The sequence below is a fragment of the Mesoplodon densirostris genome, chromosome 4 (genome assembly GCF_025265405.1).
Source record: "Mesoplodon densirostris isolate mMesDen1 chromosome 4, mMesDen1 primary haplotype, whole genome shotgun sequence".
Lineage (NCBI taxonomy): Eukaryota > Metazoa > Chordata > Mammalia > Artiodactyla > Ziphiidae > Mesoplodon > Mesoplodon densirostris.
Genome location: NC_082664.1, coordinates 141,647,662 through 141,666,218, shown reverse-complemented (window position 1 = coordinate 141,666,218; position 18,557 = coordinate 141,647,662). Strand labels below are relative to the sequence as shown.

The following is an 18,557-nucleotide window of genomic DNA, read 5'->3' as shown; positions in this document are numbered from 1 at the left end:
CTTTTATCTAAGAAAGTAAAGAGGGAACACATACACACATTCACACACACACACACAGACACACATATTTTTTTAAAAGGAAGGAGAACACACAATTTTTTTTCAATTGGTCCCCTAAAAAAGGGAGGCAAGAACAGGGTAGAGAGACAAGGAAAGAAGCTAGATTTCTCTGAAAATACCTTGATTTTATTGTTTTTATTTCAACCACTTCAACATTTTATATAATTCTAAAATTAATTTTTAAAAATTCACAATAAAAGCAAAAGCAAAATTAAACAAATTATTCTTTGTATCAAGTTGGTAGCATAACCACAAGACAGGAACTATAAAGTGACTTAAAAATAAGTAATTAAAAAAAATATAAGTAGTTTGACTGAACATCCTTAGTGGGATATACTATCAAAACAAAAAGAACTGCAAAGAGGGAGACCTTCAAGATGGTGGAGGAGTAAGACGTGGAGATCACCTTCCTCCCCACAAATACATCAAAAATACATGTGCATGTGGAACAACTCCTACAGAACACCTACTGAACGCTGGCAGAAGACCTCAGGCCTCCCAAAAAGCAAGAAACTCCCCACGTACCTGGGAAGGGCAAAACAAAAAAGAAAAAGCAGAGACAAAAGAATAGGGATGGGACCTGCACCTCTGAGAGGGAGCTGTGAAGGAGGAAAGGTTTCCACACACAAGGAAGCCCCTTTGCGGGTGGAGACTGCGGGTGGCCGAGGGGGGAAGCTTCGGAGCCGCGGAGGAGAGCGCAGCAACAGGGGTGCGGAGGGCAAAGCGGAGAGATTCCCGCACAGAGGATCGGTGCCGACCAGCACTCACCAGCCCGAGAGGCTTCTCTGCTCACCCGCTGGGGCGGGCGGGGTCTGGGAGCTGAGGCCGGGGCTTCGGAGGTCAGATCCCAGGGAGAGGACTGGGGTTGGCTGCATGAATACAGCCTGAAAGGGGCTAGTGTGCCACAGCTAGCCGGGAGGGAGTCCGGGGAAAAGTCTGGAACTGCCTAAGAGTCAAGAGACCACTGTTTCAGGATGTGCAAGAAGAGGGGATTCAGAGCACTGCCTAAACGAGCTCTAGAGATGGGCATGAGCCGCAGCTATCAGTGCGGACCCCAGAGACGGGCATGAGACGCTAATGCTACTTCTGCAGCCACCAAGAAGCCTGTGTGCAAGCACAGGTCACTCTCCACACCTCCCCTCCCGGGAGCCTGTGCAGCCCGCCACTGCCAGGGTCCCGTGATCCAGGGACAACTTCCCTGGGAGAACACACGGCGAGCCTCTCAGGCTGGTGCAACGTCATGCTGGCCTCTGCCGCCGCAGGCTCGCCCCACATCCGTACCGCTCCCTCTCCCCAGCCTGAGTGAGCCAGTACCCCCTAATCAGCTGCTACTTTAACTCCGTCCTGTCTGAGGAAAGAACAGACACCCTCAGGCAACCTCCACGCAGAGGCGGGGCCAAATCCAAAGCTGAACCCCAGGAGCTGTGCGAACAAAGAAGAGAAAGGGAACTTTCTCCCAGCAGCCTCAGGAGCAGCAGATTATATCTCCACAGTCAACTCGATGTACCCTGCATCTGTGGAATACCTGAACGGACAACGAATCATCCCAAAATTGAGGTGGTGGATATTGGGAGCAACTGTAGATTTGGGATTTGCTTTCTGCATCTAATTTGTTCCTGGCTTTATGTTTATCTTAGTTTAGTATTTAGGGTTGATTATCATTGGTAGCCTTATTGATTTGGTTGCTTTCATCCTCCTTTTTTTCCTTTTATATATATAGATATATATTTTTTTCCTTTTTCTCTTTTTGTGAGTGTGTATGTGTGTCCTTTTTCGAATGACTTTGTCTGTATAGCCTTGCCATTTGTCCTAGGGTTCTGTCTATCCATTTTTTGTTTTTTGGGCTTTTTTAGCATAGTTTTTAGCACTTACTGTCACTGGTGGATTTGTTTTTTTGGTTTGCATGCTCTATTCGTTCTTTCTTTTATTATTACTTTTTAATTTTTTTTTTTTTTTTCTTTTTGCGGTATGTGGGCCTCTCACTGTTGTGGCCTCTCCCGTTGCGGAGCACAGGCTCCGGATGCGCAGGCCCAGCGGCCATGGCTCACGGGCCCAGCCGCTCCGCGGCATATGGGATCCTCCCAGACCGGGGCACGAACCCGTATCCCCTGCATCGGCAGGCAGACTCTTAACCACTGCGCCACCAGGGAGGCCCTAATTTTTTAATAATTATTTTTTATTTTAATAACTTTATTTATTTTATTTTATTTTTCTTTGTTTCCTTTTTTCTCCCTTTTCTTCTGAGCCGTGTAGGTGACAGGGTATTTGTGCTCTGGCCAGGTGTCACGCATATGCCTCTGAGGTGTGAGAGCTGAGTTCAGGACACTGGTCCAACATAGACCTCCTGACTCCATGTAATATCAAATGCAAAAGCTCTTCCAGAGATCTCCATCTCAACACTAAGACCCAGCTCTACTCAATGACCAGCAAGCTACAGTGCTTGAAACCCTATGCCAAACAACTAGCAAGACAGGAACACAACCCCACCCATTAGCAGAGAGGCTGCCTAAAATCATAGTAAGGTCACAGACACACCAAAATACACCCAAGGAAAACAGTCCTGCCCACCAGAAAGACAAAATCCACCCTCATCCACCAAAACACAGGCACAAGTCCGCTCCACCAAGAAGCCTACACAACCCACTGAAACCAACCTTAGCCACTGGGGGCAGACAGCAAAAACAACGGGAAGTATGAACCTGCAGCCTGGGAAAAGGAGACCTCAAACACAGTAAATTAAGAAAAAAGAGAAGACAGAGAAACACACAGCAGATAAAGGAACAAGGTAAAAACCCACCAGACCAAACAAATGAAGAAGAAATAGGCAGTCTACCTGGAAAAGAATTCAGAGTAATGATAGTAAAGATGATCCAAAATCTTGCAAATAGAATGGAGAAAAGACAAGAAATGTTTAACAAGGACCTAGAAGAACTAAAGAGCAAACAAACAATGATGAACAACACAATTAATGAAATAAAAAATTGTCTAGAAGGAATCAATAGCAGAATAACTGAGGCAGAAGAACGGATATGTGACCTGGAAGATAAAATAGTGGAAATAACTACTGCAGAGCAGAATACAGAAAAACGAATGAAAAGAATTGACGACAGTCTCAGAGACCTCTGGGACAATATTAAACGCACCAACATTCGAATTATAGGGGTCCCAGAAGAAGAAGAGAAAAAGAAAGGGACTGAGAAACATTTGAAGAGATTATAGTCGAAAACTTCCCTAATACTGGAAAGGAAATAGTCAATCAAGTCCAGGAAGCACAGAGAGTTCCATACAGGATAAATCCAAGGAGAAACATGCCAAGACATATATTAATCAAACTATCAAAAATTAAATACAAAGAAAAAATATTAAAAGCAACAAGGGAAAAACAACATATAACATACAAGGGAAACCCCATAGTTTAAAAGCTGATCTTTCAGCAAAAACTCTGCAAGGCAGAAAGGAGTGGCAGGACATATTTACAGTGCTGAAAGGGAAAAATCTACAACCAAGATTACTCTACCTAGCAAGGATCTCATTCAGATTCAATGGAGAAATTACAACCTTTACAGACAAGCAAAAGCTAAGAGAATTCAGCACCACCAAACCAGCTTTACAACAAATGCTAAAGGAACTTCTCTAAGCAGGAAACACAACAGAAGGAAAAGACCTACAATAACAAACCCAAAACAATTAAGAAAATGGTAATAGGAACATACATATTGATAATTACCTTACATGTAAATGGATTAAATGTTCCTACCAAAAGACAAAGACTGGCTGAATGGATATAAAAACAAGACCCATATACACACTGTCAAAGAAAGACCCACTTCAGACCTAGGGACACATACAGACTGAAAGTGAGGGGACAGAATAGAGATATTCCATGCAAATGGAAATCAAAAGAAAGCTGTAGTAGTAATTCTCATATCAGACAAAATAGACTTTAAAACAAAGACTATCACAAGAGACACAGAAGGACACTACATAATGATCAAGGGATCGATCCAAGAAGAAGATATAACAATTGTAAATATGTATTCACTCAACATACAAGCACCTCAATAGGTAAGGCAAATACTAACAGCCATAAAAGGGGAAATCGACAGTAACACATTCATAGTAGGGGACTTTAACACCCCACTTTCACCAATGGACAGATCATCCAAAATGAAAATAAATAAGGAAACACAAGCTTTAAATGATACATTAAACAAGATTGACTTAATAGATAGTTATAGGACATTCCATCCTAAAACAACAGAATACACATTTTTCTCAAGTGTTCATGGAACATTCTCCAGGATAGATCATATCTTGGGTCACAAATCAAGCCTTGGTAAATTTAAGAAAATTGAAATTGCATCAAGTCTCTTTTCTGACAAAAACGCTACGAGACTAGATATCAATTACAGGAAAAGATCTGTAAAAAATACAAACACATGGAGGCTAAACAATACACTACTTAATAACGAAGTGATCACTGAGGAAATCAAAGAGGAAATCAAAAAACACCAAGAAACAAATGACAACAGAGACAGGACAACCCAAAATCTATGGGATGCAGGAAAAGCATTTCTAACAGGGAAGTTTAGCATAGCAATACAATCCTACCTTAAGAAACAGGAAACATCTCAAATAAACAACCTAACCTTGCACCTAAAGCAATTAGAGAAAGAAGAACAAAAAACCCCCAGATTTAGCAGAAGGAAAGAAATCATAAAGATCAAATCAGAAATAAATGAAAAAGAAATGAAGGAAAGGATAGCAAAGATCAATAAAACTACAAGCTGGTTCTCAGAAAAGATAAACAAAATTGATAAACCATTAGCCAGACCTATCAAGAAAAAAAGGGAGAAGACCCAAATCAACAGAATTAGAAATGAAAAAGGACAAGTAACAAGTGACACTGCAGAAATACAAAGGAACATGAGAGATTACTACAAGCAACTCTATGCTAATAAAATGGACAACCTGGAAGAGATGGACAAATTCCTAGAAATGCACAACCTGCCAAGACTGAATCAGGAAGAAATAGAAAATATGAACAGACCAATCACAAGCACTGAAATTGAAACTGTGATTAAAACTCTTCCAACAAACAAAAGCCCAGGACCAGATGGCTTCACAGGCGAATTCTATCAAACATTTAGAGAACAGCTAACACCTATCCTTCTCAAACTCTTCCACAATATAGCAGAGGGAGGAACACTCCCAAACTCATTCTACGAGGCTACTATCACCCTGATACTAAACCCGACAAAGATGTCACAAAGAAAGAAAACTACAGGCCAATATCACTGATGAACGTAGATGCAAAAATCCTCAACAAAATACAAGCAAACAGAATCCAACAGCACACTAAAAGGATCATACACCATGATCAAGTGGGGTTTATTCCAGGAATGCAAGGATTCTTCACTATACACAAATCAATCAACATGATACACCTTATTAACAAATTGAAGGAGAAAAACCATATGATCATCTCAATAGATGCAGAGAAAGCTTTCGACAAAATTCAACACCCATTTATGATAAAAACCCTGCAGAAAGTAGGCATAGAGGGAACTTTCCTCAACATGATAAAGGCCATATATGACAAACCCACAGCCAGCATAGTCCTCAATGGTGAAAAACTGAAACCATTTCCACTAAGATCAGGAACAAGACAAGGTTGCCCACTCTCACCACTCTTATTCAACATAGTTTTGGAAGTTTTAGCTACAGCAATCAGAGAAGAAAAGGAAATAAAAGGAATCCAAATCGGAAAAGAAGAAGTAAAGCTGTCACTGTTTGCAGATGACATGATACTATACATAGAGAATCCTAAAGATGCTACCAGAAAACTACTAGAGCTAATCAATGAATTTGGTAAAGTTGCAGGATACAAAATTAATGCACAGAAATCTCTGGCATTCCTATACAATAATGATGAAAAATCTGAAAGTGAAATCAAGGAAACACTCCCATTTACCATTGCAACAAAAAGAATAAAATATCTAGGAATAAACCTACCTAAGGAGATAAAAGACCTGTATGCAGAAAATTATAAGACACTGATGAAAGAAATTAAAGATGATACAAATAGATGGAGAGATGTACCATGTTCTTGGATTGGAAGAATCAACATTGTGAAAATGACTCTACTACCCAAAGCACTCTACAGATTCAATGCAATCCCTATCAAACTACCACTGGCATTTTTCACAGAACTAGAACAAAAAAATTTCACAATTTGTATGGAAACACAAAAGACATCGAATAGCCAAAGCAATCTTGAGAATGAAAAACAGAGCTGGAGGAATCAGTCTCCCTGACTTCAGACTATACTACAAAGCTACAGTAATCAAGAGAGTATGGTACTGGCACAAAAACAGAAATATAGATCAATGGGACAGGATAGAAAGCCCAGAGATAAACCCACGCACATATGGTCACCTTATCTTTGATAAAGGAGGCAGGAATGTACAGTGGAGAAAGGACAGCCTCTTCAATAAGTGGTGCTGGGAAAACTGGACAGGTACATGTAAAGGTATGAGATTAGAACACTCCCTAACACCATACACAAAAATAAGCTCAAAATGGATTAAAGACCTACATGTAAGGCCAGAAACTATCAAACTCTTAGAGGAAAACATAGGCAGAACACTCTATGACATAAATCACAGCAAGATCCTTTTTGACCCAGCTCCTAGAGAAATGGAAATAAAAACAAAAATAAACACATGGGACCTAATAAAACTGCAAAGCTTTTGCACAGCAAAGGAAACCATAAACAAGACCAAAAGACAACCCTCAGAATGGGAGAAAATATTTGCAAATGAAGCAACTGACAAAGGATTAATCCCCAAAATTTACAAGCAGTTCATGCAGCTCAATAACAAAAAAACAAACAACCCAATCCAAAAATGGGCAGAAGACCTAAACAGACATTTCTCCAAAGAAGATATACAGATTGCCAACAAACATATGAAAGAATGCTCAACATCATTAGAGAAATGCAAATCAAAACTACAATGAGATATCATCTCACACCGGTCAGAATGGCCATCATCAAAAAATCTAGGAACAGGGCCTCCCTGGTGGCGCAGTAGTTGAGAGTCCGCCTGCCGATGCAGGGGACACGGGTTCGTGCCCCAGTGTGGAAGGATCCCACGTGCCGCGGAGCGGCTGGGCCCGTGAGCCATGGCCGCTGAGCCTGCGCGTCCGGAGCTTGTGCTCCGCAACGGGAGAGGCCACAACAGTGAGAGGCCCGCGTACCGCAAAAAAAAAAAAAAATCTAGAAACAATGAATGCTGGAGAGGGTGTGGAGAAAAGGGAACCCTCTTGCACTGCTGGTGGGAATGTGAATTGGTACAGCCACTATGGGGAACAGTATGGAGGTTCCTTAAAAAAGTACAAATAGACCTACCATATGACCCAGCAATCCCACTACTGGGCATATACCCTGAGAAAACCATAATTCAAAAAGAGTCATGTACAAAAATGTTCACTGCAGCTCTATTTACAATAGCCAGGAGATGGAAGCAACCTAAGTGTGCATCATCGGATGAATGGATAATGAAGATGTGGCTCATATATACAATGGAATATTACTCAGCCATAAACAGAAACGAAATTGAGTTATTTGTAGTGAGGTGGATGGACCTAGAGTCTGTCATACAGAGTGAAGTAAGTCAGAAAGAGAAAGACCAATATCATATGCTAACACATATATATGAAATCTAAGAAAAAAAAATGTCATGAAGAACCTAGGGGTAAGACGGGAATAAAGGTACAGACCTACTAGAGAATGGACTTGAGGATATGGGGAGGGGGAAGGGTAAGCTGTGACAAAGTGAGAAAGTGGCATGGCCATATATACACTACCAAACGTAAAATATATAGTTAGTGGGAAGCAGCCGCATAGCACAGGGAGATCAGCTCGGTGCTTGTGACCACCCAGAGGTGTGGGATAGGGAGGGTGGGAGGGAGGGAGACGCAAGATGGAAGAGATATGGGAACATATGTATATGTATAACTGATTCACTTTGTTATAAAGCAGAAATTAATGCACCATTGTAAAGCAATTATACTTCAATAAAGATGTTAAAAAAAAACTACAGGACAAACAATCCGACTTCTTTAACAAATAAACTGGGGGAGAGGGAGAGGGGTAACTAAATATGGATCAAAACAGACATAAGAGGCACCTCAGCCAATCACAATATATAGGCATCATTTGGATCTTGTTTCAAATTAATCAACTGTATAAGAATTTATGAGAGAATCAGGGAAATTTGAACACTGAGTATTTAATTACTAATAAAATTGTTACGTGTTATTGTTTTTTAAAGAGTCCTTATTTTTTAGAGATGCATGCTGCAATATTCACAGATGAAATGATCTGTTGGGTTTGCTTCAAAATGAATCTATACAGTATTGAGAATGGGAGGGTGTGGAAAGGATGGGAATATATATATGACACGAGGTTGGTTATGAGTTGATAACTACTGAAACTGGATGATAGAGTCACAGACTTTCATTATATCATTCACTCTTTTATGTATACATAAATATTTCCCCAATAACAACCTTTTAAAAGTTAACCTGGAAAAGATTAAGAAATAAACAGAATCTTCCTCTGTAAAAATGTGTACATTTCATTAAAATTACCTGGGTAGGTCAGATATTTATTTTTCTTCTAAAGGTTTTATTTCTTTTCCTTTAAATAAATTTAAAAATATTTACAGTAGTCCCTCCTTATCTGCAGTTTTGCCTTCCATGGATTCAGTTACCTGAGGTCAACTGAGGTCCAAAAATATTAAATGGAAAATTTCAGAAATAAACAATTCATAAGTTTTAAGTTGCGAGTGGTTCTGAGTAGCATGACAAAAATCTCGCTCCATCCTGTCCAGAGTATTCCACCCATTAGTCATTTAGTAGCCACATGGATTATCAGATACACTGTCATGGCACCACAGTGCTTGTGTTCAAGTCGCCCTCATTTTATAATACTTAATAACGGCCCCACGTGCAAGAGTAGTGATGCTGGCAGTTCATCTATGCCAAAGAGAAGCCATAAGCGCTTCCTTTAAGTGAAAATTTGAAAGTTCTCTATTTAATAAGGAAAGTAAAAAATTTGTAAGCTGAGGGTACTAAGATCTATGGTCAGAATGAATCTTCTGGCCATGAAATTGTGAAGCAGGAAAAAGAAATTCATGCTAGTTTTTCTGTTTAACCTCAAACTGCAAAAGTTATGGGCACAGTGCATGGTAAGTGCTTAGTTAAGATGCAAAAGGCAATAAATTTGTATGATAAGATTCTGAGTGAGAGAAACCACATCTTTCATTACAGCATATTGTTATAATTGTTCTATTTTATTTTATTATTAGTCACCATTGTTAATCCCTTACTGTGCCTAATTTATAGATTAAACTTTATCATATATATATATTTTAAAAACATAGTTTATATAGGATTTGGTACTATCCACAATTTCAGTCATCTACTGGGAGTCTTGGAACATAATCCCTGTGGATAAGGTGGGACTACTGTATTAAAATATTATAGTTCTTTTTTGTAAAGAAGAAAGTAAAAATTGAGCCTGAATCTCTTTATTCATGTAAGCTTTTAGTATTTAAAAATAATATGTAATAAAAATAACAGGCTAGAAAATTATAACTATGGAAAGTACAAAATGAAAAGTAAAAGCTTGTATCTCCCCACTCCTATTCCCAAACGATAATCAGTGCCGGTAGTTTCTTGTGATTTGTTCCCAAAAACAAAAAATGGAGAGGGAGTGGGAACCAGACACAGTATGTGTGTGCACACACATGTGTATATGTATGACATATATACATAAAGTGCAACAAGAACCATATTGTTCTATATCTTACTTTTTCACTTAATAATACAGCATACATTAACACATCACTCTACCCCATTTTTAATAGCACATCGTTTCTATAGTATGGATATATTATAATTTATATAACTATTGTATTGATGAATACTTAAAATGTTCCATTTTTTAAATTATTGCAAACAATGCTGCTAGATACCTTCCAAATGCTTTTAAAAATCTAAATTATTTGGGATAACTAAGAGGAAAGAAAGTTTGCCACACAAGAATAAAGTTTTTGTAGGCCCATACACTAAACCAATATGTGTAACAGCCAAAATTTACACTGTTTTAGAAAACCGGCTATTGTGATACATAGAAAGAGCTGTGTAATGTGGAAACATTCTGTATGCTTCAGTCTAATATATATGAAATTAGAATAGTATGGTAATCTTATATGCCTTGATATATAGCTATGAGAGTAAAAATGTGTGTGAAGTCTTCTTTCACTACTCAAATTATGATAACAAAATGCTAGATTCAATTACAGATAGTGACTAAACCTTTAGCTGCACAAGAAATTTTGATACTAATTTCTCAAAGTTGAAAAGTAAATCTGGTAATGATTGGTTGTGTGTGGGGTATGTGTGTGTGTGTGTGTGTGTATTATCTAAGTGAACATCAGTTCAGAAACTGTCTTCTTTTAAAAAAGAAAAAGAGAAATCCACAAAATGTTCTACCTTGATGTTCATCATCCTCCTTTGGTGTTTGTTCCAATAACGTGTCCAAGGCTCGGGCATAATCTTTCATTACCCAGTACGCAAGACTACGTAAGAAAGGATCAGGATGTAATCTTTTGCAATCGAATCCTGAGGCATCCTTTTGGCAGCCCAAAATCTTCTGATTTAGGATGGATAGATAAGTGGATGAAGTCTCAAAATCAGATTCATATAAACGGGCAATTACCATGGCTAGCTGGATATCTTCCATTTTTTCAAGACATACCTATAAATTTAAATATTAAGAAATACTTATTTAATGATAATTATTTAGAGATATGAAATATCCAACTGATATCCTGAAATTATCCACTATTTATGTTCTCACAGTGGAGGGAAGAGGTCCAGAGGTTGAGACAGTGAAGGGTAGTTAAATACCTGCTTGAAAGGAGATTAAGGAATAGCAGGAAGATTAAGAAACTAGAACTTAGTAGCTTCCAGCCTAGAAAGATCATTTATAAAAAATGCATAAAACGAAGTATATCAACACCATCTCAGACTTAGATCAATTCAAATAACATTCATCTTTAAATTAAATACCACTTATGACATCTGAATTTATATACATCAGTTCCTCTTAATTTCCAAATATATTTCCATATAAACATAATTATTACAATTTTAAAAGAATCTTCTACTTACATAGCAAATAACTTAAGAAATAAAGCCACATACTCTATTCTTACTCTCTCTGAGTTTATATTCTAAAGTAGCTACTCATCTGAGAATCTGAGGTCATTCAGGCAATACGAGCATCTCTCACTCAATCAACATTTCTCTTCTTTGCCTGAGTATCTTCTAGGCTAAACTTCCCATTTCAAAATTATAAATATTTGTTACTTTAAAAAATCATATATCTGAGATAATTCTGAAAATATGACTAATTCTAAACATAAAGTACTTTCACTTCGTTGGATATTTCCTATTTTTTCTATGATGTATTATTTCCAATTATGTTTTTCCTTCACCTGTTTGGATTGTTCATTATAATTAGGTATCCTAAAAGGAATATCTCATAAACAACAGAAATATTTGTAATTACTCTCTTAATCAGCTACCAAGATTGTGTATCAAAAAATGCGAAGTTTTACCTCTTCCCATTCACCTTCCAATATCTAAGACTACATTTCAAAACAGTATAAATTGCAATCTCAGTTCCTTATCTATGAATTTCATTTAGAAGAAAAAGAACTTAAAATATCTGCCTGTCTACACGAAGTAAGGAGATTGTGACCTATACATACTTAAATAGTTCAGAATCACAAGATGGTCAGGAAAAAGATATTCATAAACCATTTTTTCCATACACTTATAATTGAAATACATATACTTATCTTGAAATGCAATATTCTCTATATAAAATTTTTCACTTATGTTTCTACATGTATTTATTTATAATTCCATTATCATTGTGCTACTATTTAAGTTAGTAATCTCTGTAGTTATTCTCTACCCTCTATCCTTACAAACATATGACCAAACATTACAGTCTCCTCCATGATCTTCCCAGGTTTTCAAGCTCTTACAGGTATTTCATAGCATGTTTTCTTAGTTATACCTCAATGGCATCTTTCAATGAACCAGCTAACAAGAAAAAAGCAGCAGATTGTTCAAAGCGTTGTTTTCCAAGTAAAGAGAAAGCGTTTTTCAAAGCGGCTTTACGCCATCTATCTTCATTAAAGTTGTGGCTGAAAAATGTTGTCATTTTTTCATCATGCTGTGACCTGGGAACCAGAGCACAAACATCAGTGGTTAAACCAAATTTAAAAGTTTTAATCCTTTGCAGAATATATAAAAATAGAAAATGAAAACCTCAAACATCCATCTAAAAGAAGAACAATAACAACTTTAGTGGTAGGTATTTGTTATTAAGCTTCTCTTCATTTCTTCTAATAAGGAGAAAACTCAAAATACCTTATGTATACATGAATAGGAAGCAAGTGCACTCTTACTTTCCAAAGTGCTTTTATCAACTTATTTTTAACAATATCCCACTCTTTAGTTTAAGTTCAAATGATATTCTGCCTATCTGTTTTGCAGATAAAGGAATCAAGGCACAAAAAAGGAAACTGATTTATCTAAGTACTTTCAAAAGCATTATGTTTCTAAGTCACAGCACAATCTTCATTCCATTAAACCATATTAAGTGTTGAGGAAATTTACCTAAACAGACCCCACACTACTGCTTTCTTCTTCATTGAAAGGTAGAATAATGCAGCATCCAAGGCATCATTGTTCCTTTGAAAAGAAGCTTTGGCAACCTAAACAGTCAATAAAAAGTTATACTGAATTAACTAGTTGATAAACAAATTACAACGATTAATGCTTCCCTACTACTTCCATGGCTGACAGAAACTATGCAGATGGGAAGAGCTGACTCTATTCCACAATCGCCAGTAGCTTATAATACGTGCTCCTAGAAATAACCCTTTGTATACCAGTAATTACAATAAAACTAATAACAGCAACTAGTATTTACTGACTACTTACCATGTACTACACACCTTTCACTTATCTTACTGAATCACCATGATCCAAGAGGTACTATTATTATCCCCATTTTACACATGAGGTGACTGAGACATAAAGAGGTTAAGTGAATTGCGTAAGGTCACACAGTAAGTAAGGGGTGTAAAAGGGATTAGAACCCAGGTAGTAATAAAACTGTCTAACATAGGAAACAATAAAGAATGCAGAATATTTGATAGGTGAGACCTTTTCTTTTCTTTTTTTTTTTTTTTTTCTGGTCGTGCTGCACAGCTTGCAGGAAGTTAGTTCCCCAACCAGGGATCGAACCCGGGCCCCCAGCAGTGGAAGCACAGAGTCCTAACCATGGACCGCCAGGGAATTCCCAGTGAGACCTTTTCTTGAAAATTAGACATATTAAATTTCTTAATGTTTTGTAAAAGTTAAAATGCTGACTTCTATGGTACGTATATGTGATTTCACAATTTAAAGCTCTCTCAACTAATATTGATACAGACAACTGTAAATAAATATCAGTTATACTCATGCACATGCATACACACACATTTTTTAAAATACAGACAAAAATAAATGTTTTAGTTTTCTTCTTTAAACAAAATTTTCCAGTATTTTTTAAATTTTTATTTATTTATTTTTGGCTGTGTTGGGTCTTTGTTTCTGTGCGAGGGCTTTCTCTAGTTGTGGCGAGCGGGGGCCACTCTTCATCGTGGTGCGCGGGCCTTTCACTGTCATGGCCTCTCTTATTGCGGGGCACAGGCTCCAGACGCACAGGCTCAGTAGTTGTGGCTCACAGGCCTAGTTGCTCCGTGGCACGTGGGATATCTTCCCAGACCAGGGCTCGAACCCGTGTCCCCTGCATTGGCAGGCAGATTCTCAACCACTGCGCCACCAGGGAAGCCCTCCAGTATTTTTCAATCAAATGCTGACAGTTCTGAAGGACTGACACATTCTTTCTGGCATGTAATTAAAATACAGGTGGTTGAAGCTCCGTTATTTTGAAGGGCTTTCAAATTTTAGTTCTTAGAAATTCCATGAGAAAAAGCCTTAATGAATACATAATTCCCCTTGCACCATAACTGATAACCTCCTTTGAGCCATATGACCAAAGTTGCTGAATTTATAAAGAACCAATCAACTCAATGGAAGTTTAAAAATTATTAAGCCAGTAACACTGTTGTACATAATCATACAGTTTTGAATACAGTACCATACAGACCACATATTTCTCAAAGATACTGATATAACCTTTGCAAATAACTAAGTGGAGAGGCATAACGATAAAAAACAATGGATGTTTTATTAATGAACACTGACTGACGGTAGAGCAGGAAGCTACCAAAGCATGGTAAAGAGGGGGAAAGACACCTAAAATCACATCACAAAAATGCTTTTATTCCTCTTCCCCTTTTTCAGTATTTTCTCTGCCTTCAATCATTTAACTTAGTACTTCAATGTTTAATAATTCTTACAAGAATTTTTATTCATCTTCAGCTAATGAGTTTTTGGACTGGCCAAAAATTTCCTTTGGTTTTTAAGTAAAAATAAAATATACATTTTTCATTTTCACCAAGAACTTTATTGAACAATGTATTCACCGTTTTGGTTCCACTACCTCCTGCCAGTTTTCAAGCAACTTCATAATTCCATCTTCCCAAAACTTTTTATCTTTTTGAGCAAAGAACTGTTCCAGGTGCCTTTTACAGTCTTCCAGGGAATGGAAATTTTTTCCATTAAGAGAACTTTGTAAAGACCAAAATACATGGAAATCTGAAGGTGCAATGTCTGAAGAATATAGCAGATGAATCAGAATTTCCCAGCCAAGCTGTAACAGTTTTTGCCTGGTCATCAAAGAAACATGTGGTCTTACGTTATCCTGATGGAAGATTATGTGTTTTCTGTTGACTAATTCCGGATGCTTTTTGTCAAGTGCGGCTTTCAGTTGGTCTAACTGGGAGCAGTACTTGTTGGGATTAATCGTTTGGTTTTCCGGAAGAAGCTCATCATAGAGAACTCCCTTCCAATCCCACCATATACATAACATCAACTTCCTTGGATCAAGACCGGCCTTTGGTGTAGTTGGTGGTGGTTCATTTCGCTTGCCCCATGATCTCTTCCATTCCACATTATTGTACAGTACCCACTTTTCATTACCCATCACAATTTGTTTTAGAAATGGAACGTTTTTGGTACCTTTCAGTAGAGAATCACATGAGGAAATACGGTCAGGAAGGTTTTTTTTCGCTTAACTTACATGGAACCCAAACATCAAAGCGATTAACATAACTAAGCTGGTGCAAATGATTTTCAACGCTTGATTTGGACATTTTGAGTATGCTGGCTATCTCCCGCGTGGTATAACGTTGACTGTTTTCAGTTAATGTCTCGATTTGATCTCTATCAACTTCAACTGGTCTACCCGACTGTGGAGCATCATCCAACTTCTCGAGAAATCTCCAGCACAAAACTTCGCAAACCACTTTTGACATGTTTGATCAGTCACAGAGGCTTCTCCATACACTGCACAAATCTTCTTTTGCGTTTCAGTTGTGTTTTTACCTTTCTTGAAATAATAAAGCATAATATGCCGAAAGTGTTGCTTTTTTCCTTCTATCTTCAATATTAAAATGGCTACACAAAAATTCACCAATTTTGATAAGCGTTTTTGTAAATCTGTGCTGATACGACAGCTGTCACAATACAATCTAAAAATTTGTTTCAAATGAAGTTGAGGACAACTAAGTACTACTAGAGCCATCCTACAGAAAAAAAACGAATGAACCTTTTGGCCAACCCAATATAACATATATTTCAAGGGGAAATTTTTACATATCCTTTTGATTTAATTTTAAGAGACAAATTACTTGTGGAAATAAATCATATGTATATATCAGAAATACTCAATTATAATGACACAACACACTGATGACAAGAAACTGAAGAGACTTTGTAGGCAACATCTGAACATTTCAGATAAAATATGTCCTCCTCTTTTTCCATTGCTTTGGGATATGAAAAAAATTTAACGGGGACTTCCAGTGGTTAGGACTCGGTGCTTTCACTGCCGAGGGCAAAGGTTCAATCCCTGGTCTGGGAACTAACTTAAGACCCCACAAGCCGTGTGGCATGGCCAAAAAAAAAAAAAAAAATTAATGTAGATATTGTGTAATTTATATGCTATAACAATTAATTTCCCTGTACATCAGAAACTACATCTCTTGGTTGGTATGAGAACAAATTCCTTCTTACATCTGCCTATTTTGAGAAGAGAAATACTTATATATTATTGGCAGCCTTACATGTAGCAGGAAAATGACACTTTTACACTTACATTTCAAACTGTGATGTGAGGACCATGAACACCAGAATCACAGGATGCTAATTCGGATGAAGATGCCACAGCCCTACCACCTCCAACCTACTAAATGAAAACTTCTGAGAGTGGAAGTGAGGGATGTGTGTTTCAAACAAGTTTGCCAGGTGATTCTTCAAACACTAAAATTTAGAAACTACTACTGTAGAGGAATAAATTCCTCTTGGGAGAAATGAATTCATACTCCACAAATGTAGTATCATTAATTGTACTTCTGAGAATTTCAATGGACTCCTAAAAGTAAACAAAACAATGACAATCCCACTCTCCTAATCACGACAGAGTAGGAAGGGCACAGACTAAATCTAACACTTTTACATGATGGGAGTTTGGGCTGGTTACCCAACCTCTCTGAGTCGTAGTTCTATCAGGTGGAAAATCAAGATGGTAACATGCAGCTGACGAGAAGATTATATGAAATAATTTATGAAAAGCAACTAGAACCAAACCTGGTACACAAAAGGTGCTCAATAACAGTTAGTTTCTGTAACACTGAAAGAATTTTCAGCTTCTACTAAAAACTTTTTAACAATTTTTTTTTCTACTAGAAAACGGATTCCAAAAACCCATTTTAAAATTTATAGCATGAGGGGACTTCCCTGTTGGCGCAGTGGTTAAGAATCCGCCTGCCAATGCAGGGGACACAGGTTCAATCCCTTGTCCAGGAAAATCCCACATGCCGCAGAGCAACTAAGCCCATGCGCCACAACTACTGAGCCCACTTGCCACAACTACTGAAGCCCTAGCGCCTAGAGCCCATGCTCTGCAACAAGAGAAGCGCTGCAGTGAGAAGCCCGCGCACCGCAACAAAGAGTAGCCCTTGCATGCCGCAGCTGGAGAAAGCCCACACACAGCAACAAAGACCCAACGTGGCAAAAACAAAATTAATTAAATAAGTTAAAAAAGAAATTTATAGTATGTGTCATTTGCTGCCATAGATATGTTCTTCAAGTGCACACAAATCAAAATTTTTTGAATGGTATTTTAAAAGTGCACAGGAAGTTTGGTATTTATTAACCTAGCCATGCAGAGAATCTTTTATATAAAAAGAATGATTTGGGACTTCTCGGGCGGTCCAGAGGTTAAGACTCCATGTTTCTGTGCTTCCACTGCAGGGGGTGCGGGTTCCATCCTGGTGGGGGAACTATGATCCCGCAAGCCATGCAGTGCAGCATGCATAAATAAATGAATGAATGAATGAATGAATAAATAGAACCTTTTTTTCTATGTAATGTACGTAACTGACATACAGTTTGTATTTTCTTAAACTAGGATGCACCCCAACTGATAGAAAATATCTGTTCCATAAATATTATATATTTAGTATATATGGCAAAAGACAATTGATATACTGCTTGGACATTTTATAAAGGTCAAGTTTTAGTTTTAAAGGTCCAAAAATTTTTATTTAAGAAGTTCTCAAGATCTCAAGATGTACATACTAATCCCTCACCACAGGTTTTCTGGAAGATAATATCTTTTATGCTTTAAGAAAAGACTTAACTTCAAAATCCAATGAAGTAAAGTTACCTTTTCAATGCATCTTCGAAGAGTGTTAATATTCCTGACCCACCAACCTATTCCCATAGCTCTTAACTCAGACCACTGAGGGTCCCCTCTCTGAATTGCCGGAATCATATTAATCAGCTCTTCCTCAGCCTCAGAATGAAAAGCCCAGGCAAAATGGCAAGTAGACACACCTAAATTAGAAATACAAAATAATAAATTTCAGAACTATATCAAAACAAAAACAAAACCAATTTTTTACATAATCATGTATTTATTCATTCTGGAAAGAATTTTCAAGCTGAAAAAAAGTATCAAAAGATTTCATCATTCAGGATTTTATAGTACAAGCTTCTACATACAAGAACACTGACAGGATACACAAAACCAAAATCATTCTGAAACGTATTCACTGCAAGAATAGAGACACTAAAACTTAATTGCTGGAAAGAAAGATATTTGAATATCAAGCCATTCATATGTATGTACACACACCAAACTGATCAAGAGTAAAAGCTCTGGTCAAGTCAAA

At 37.5% G+C, this 18,557-nt stretch overlaps 1 protein-coding gene across 3 annotated transcripts in view; it reads right to left on the bottom strand.

Annotated features, from left to right (window-relative positions):
• The window catches only part of DMXL2 (Dmx like 2), a 163,264-nt gene that overhangs the window by 30,041 nt on the left and 114,666 nt on the right, over positions 1-18,557 (bottom strand). For all 3 annotated transcript variants that reach the window (XM_060097340.1, XM_060097341.1, XM_060097342.1), the window contains 4 exons: positions 18,050-18,219; positions 12,826-12,923; positions 12,221-12,386; positions 10,624-10,888 (listed from right to left, as the gene is read on the bottom strand). In XM_060097340.1, the coding sequence (XP_059953323.1) occupies positions 10,624-10,888; positions 12,221-12,386; positions 12,826-12,923; positions 18,050-18,219 (699 nt within the window). The remainder of the gene's footprint in view (positions 1-10,623; positions 10,889-12,220; positions 12,387-12,825; positions 12,924-18,049; positions 18,220-18,557) is intronic.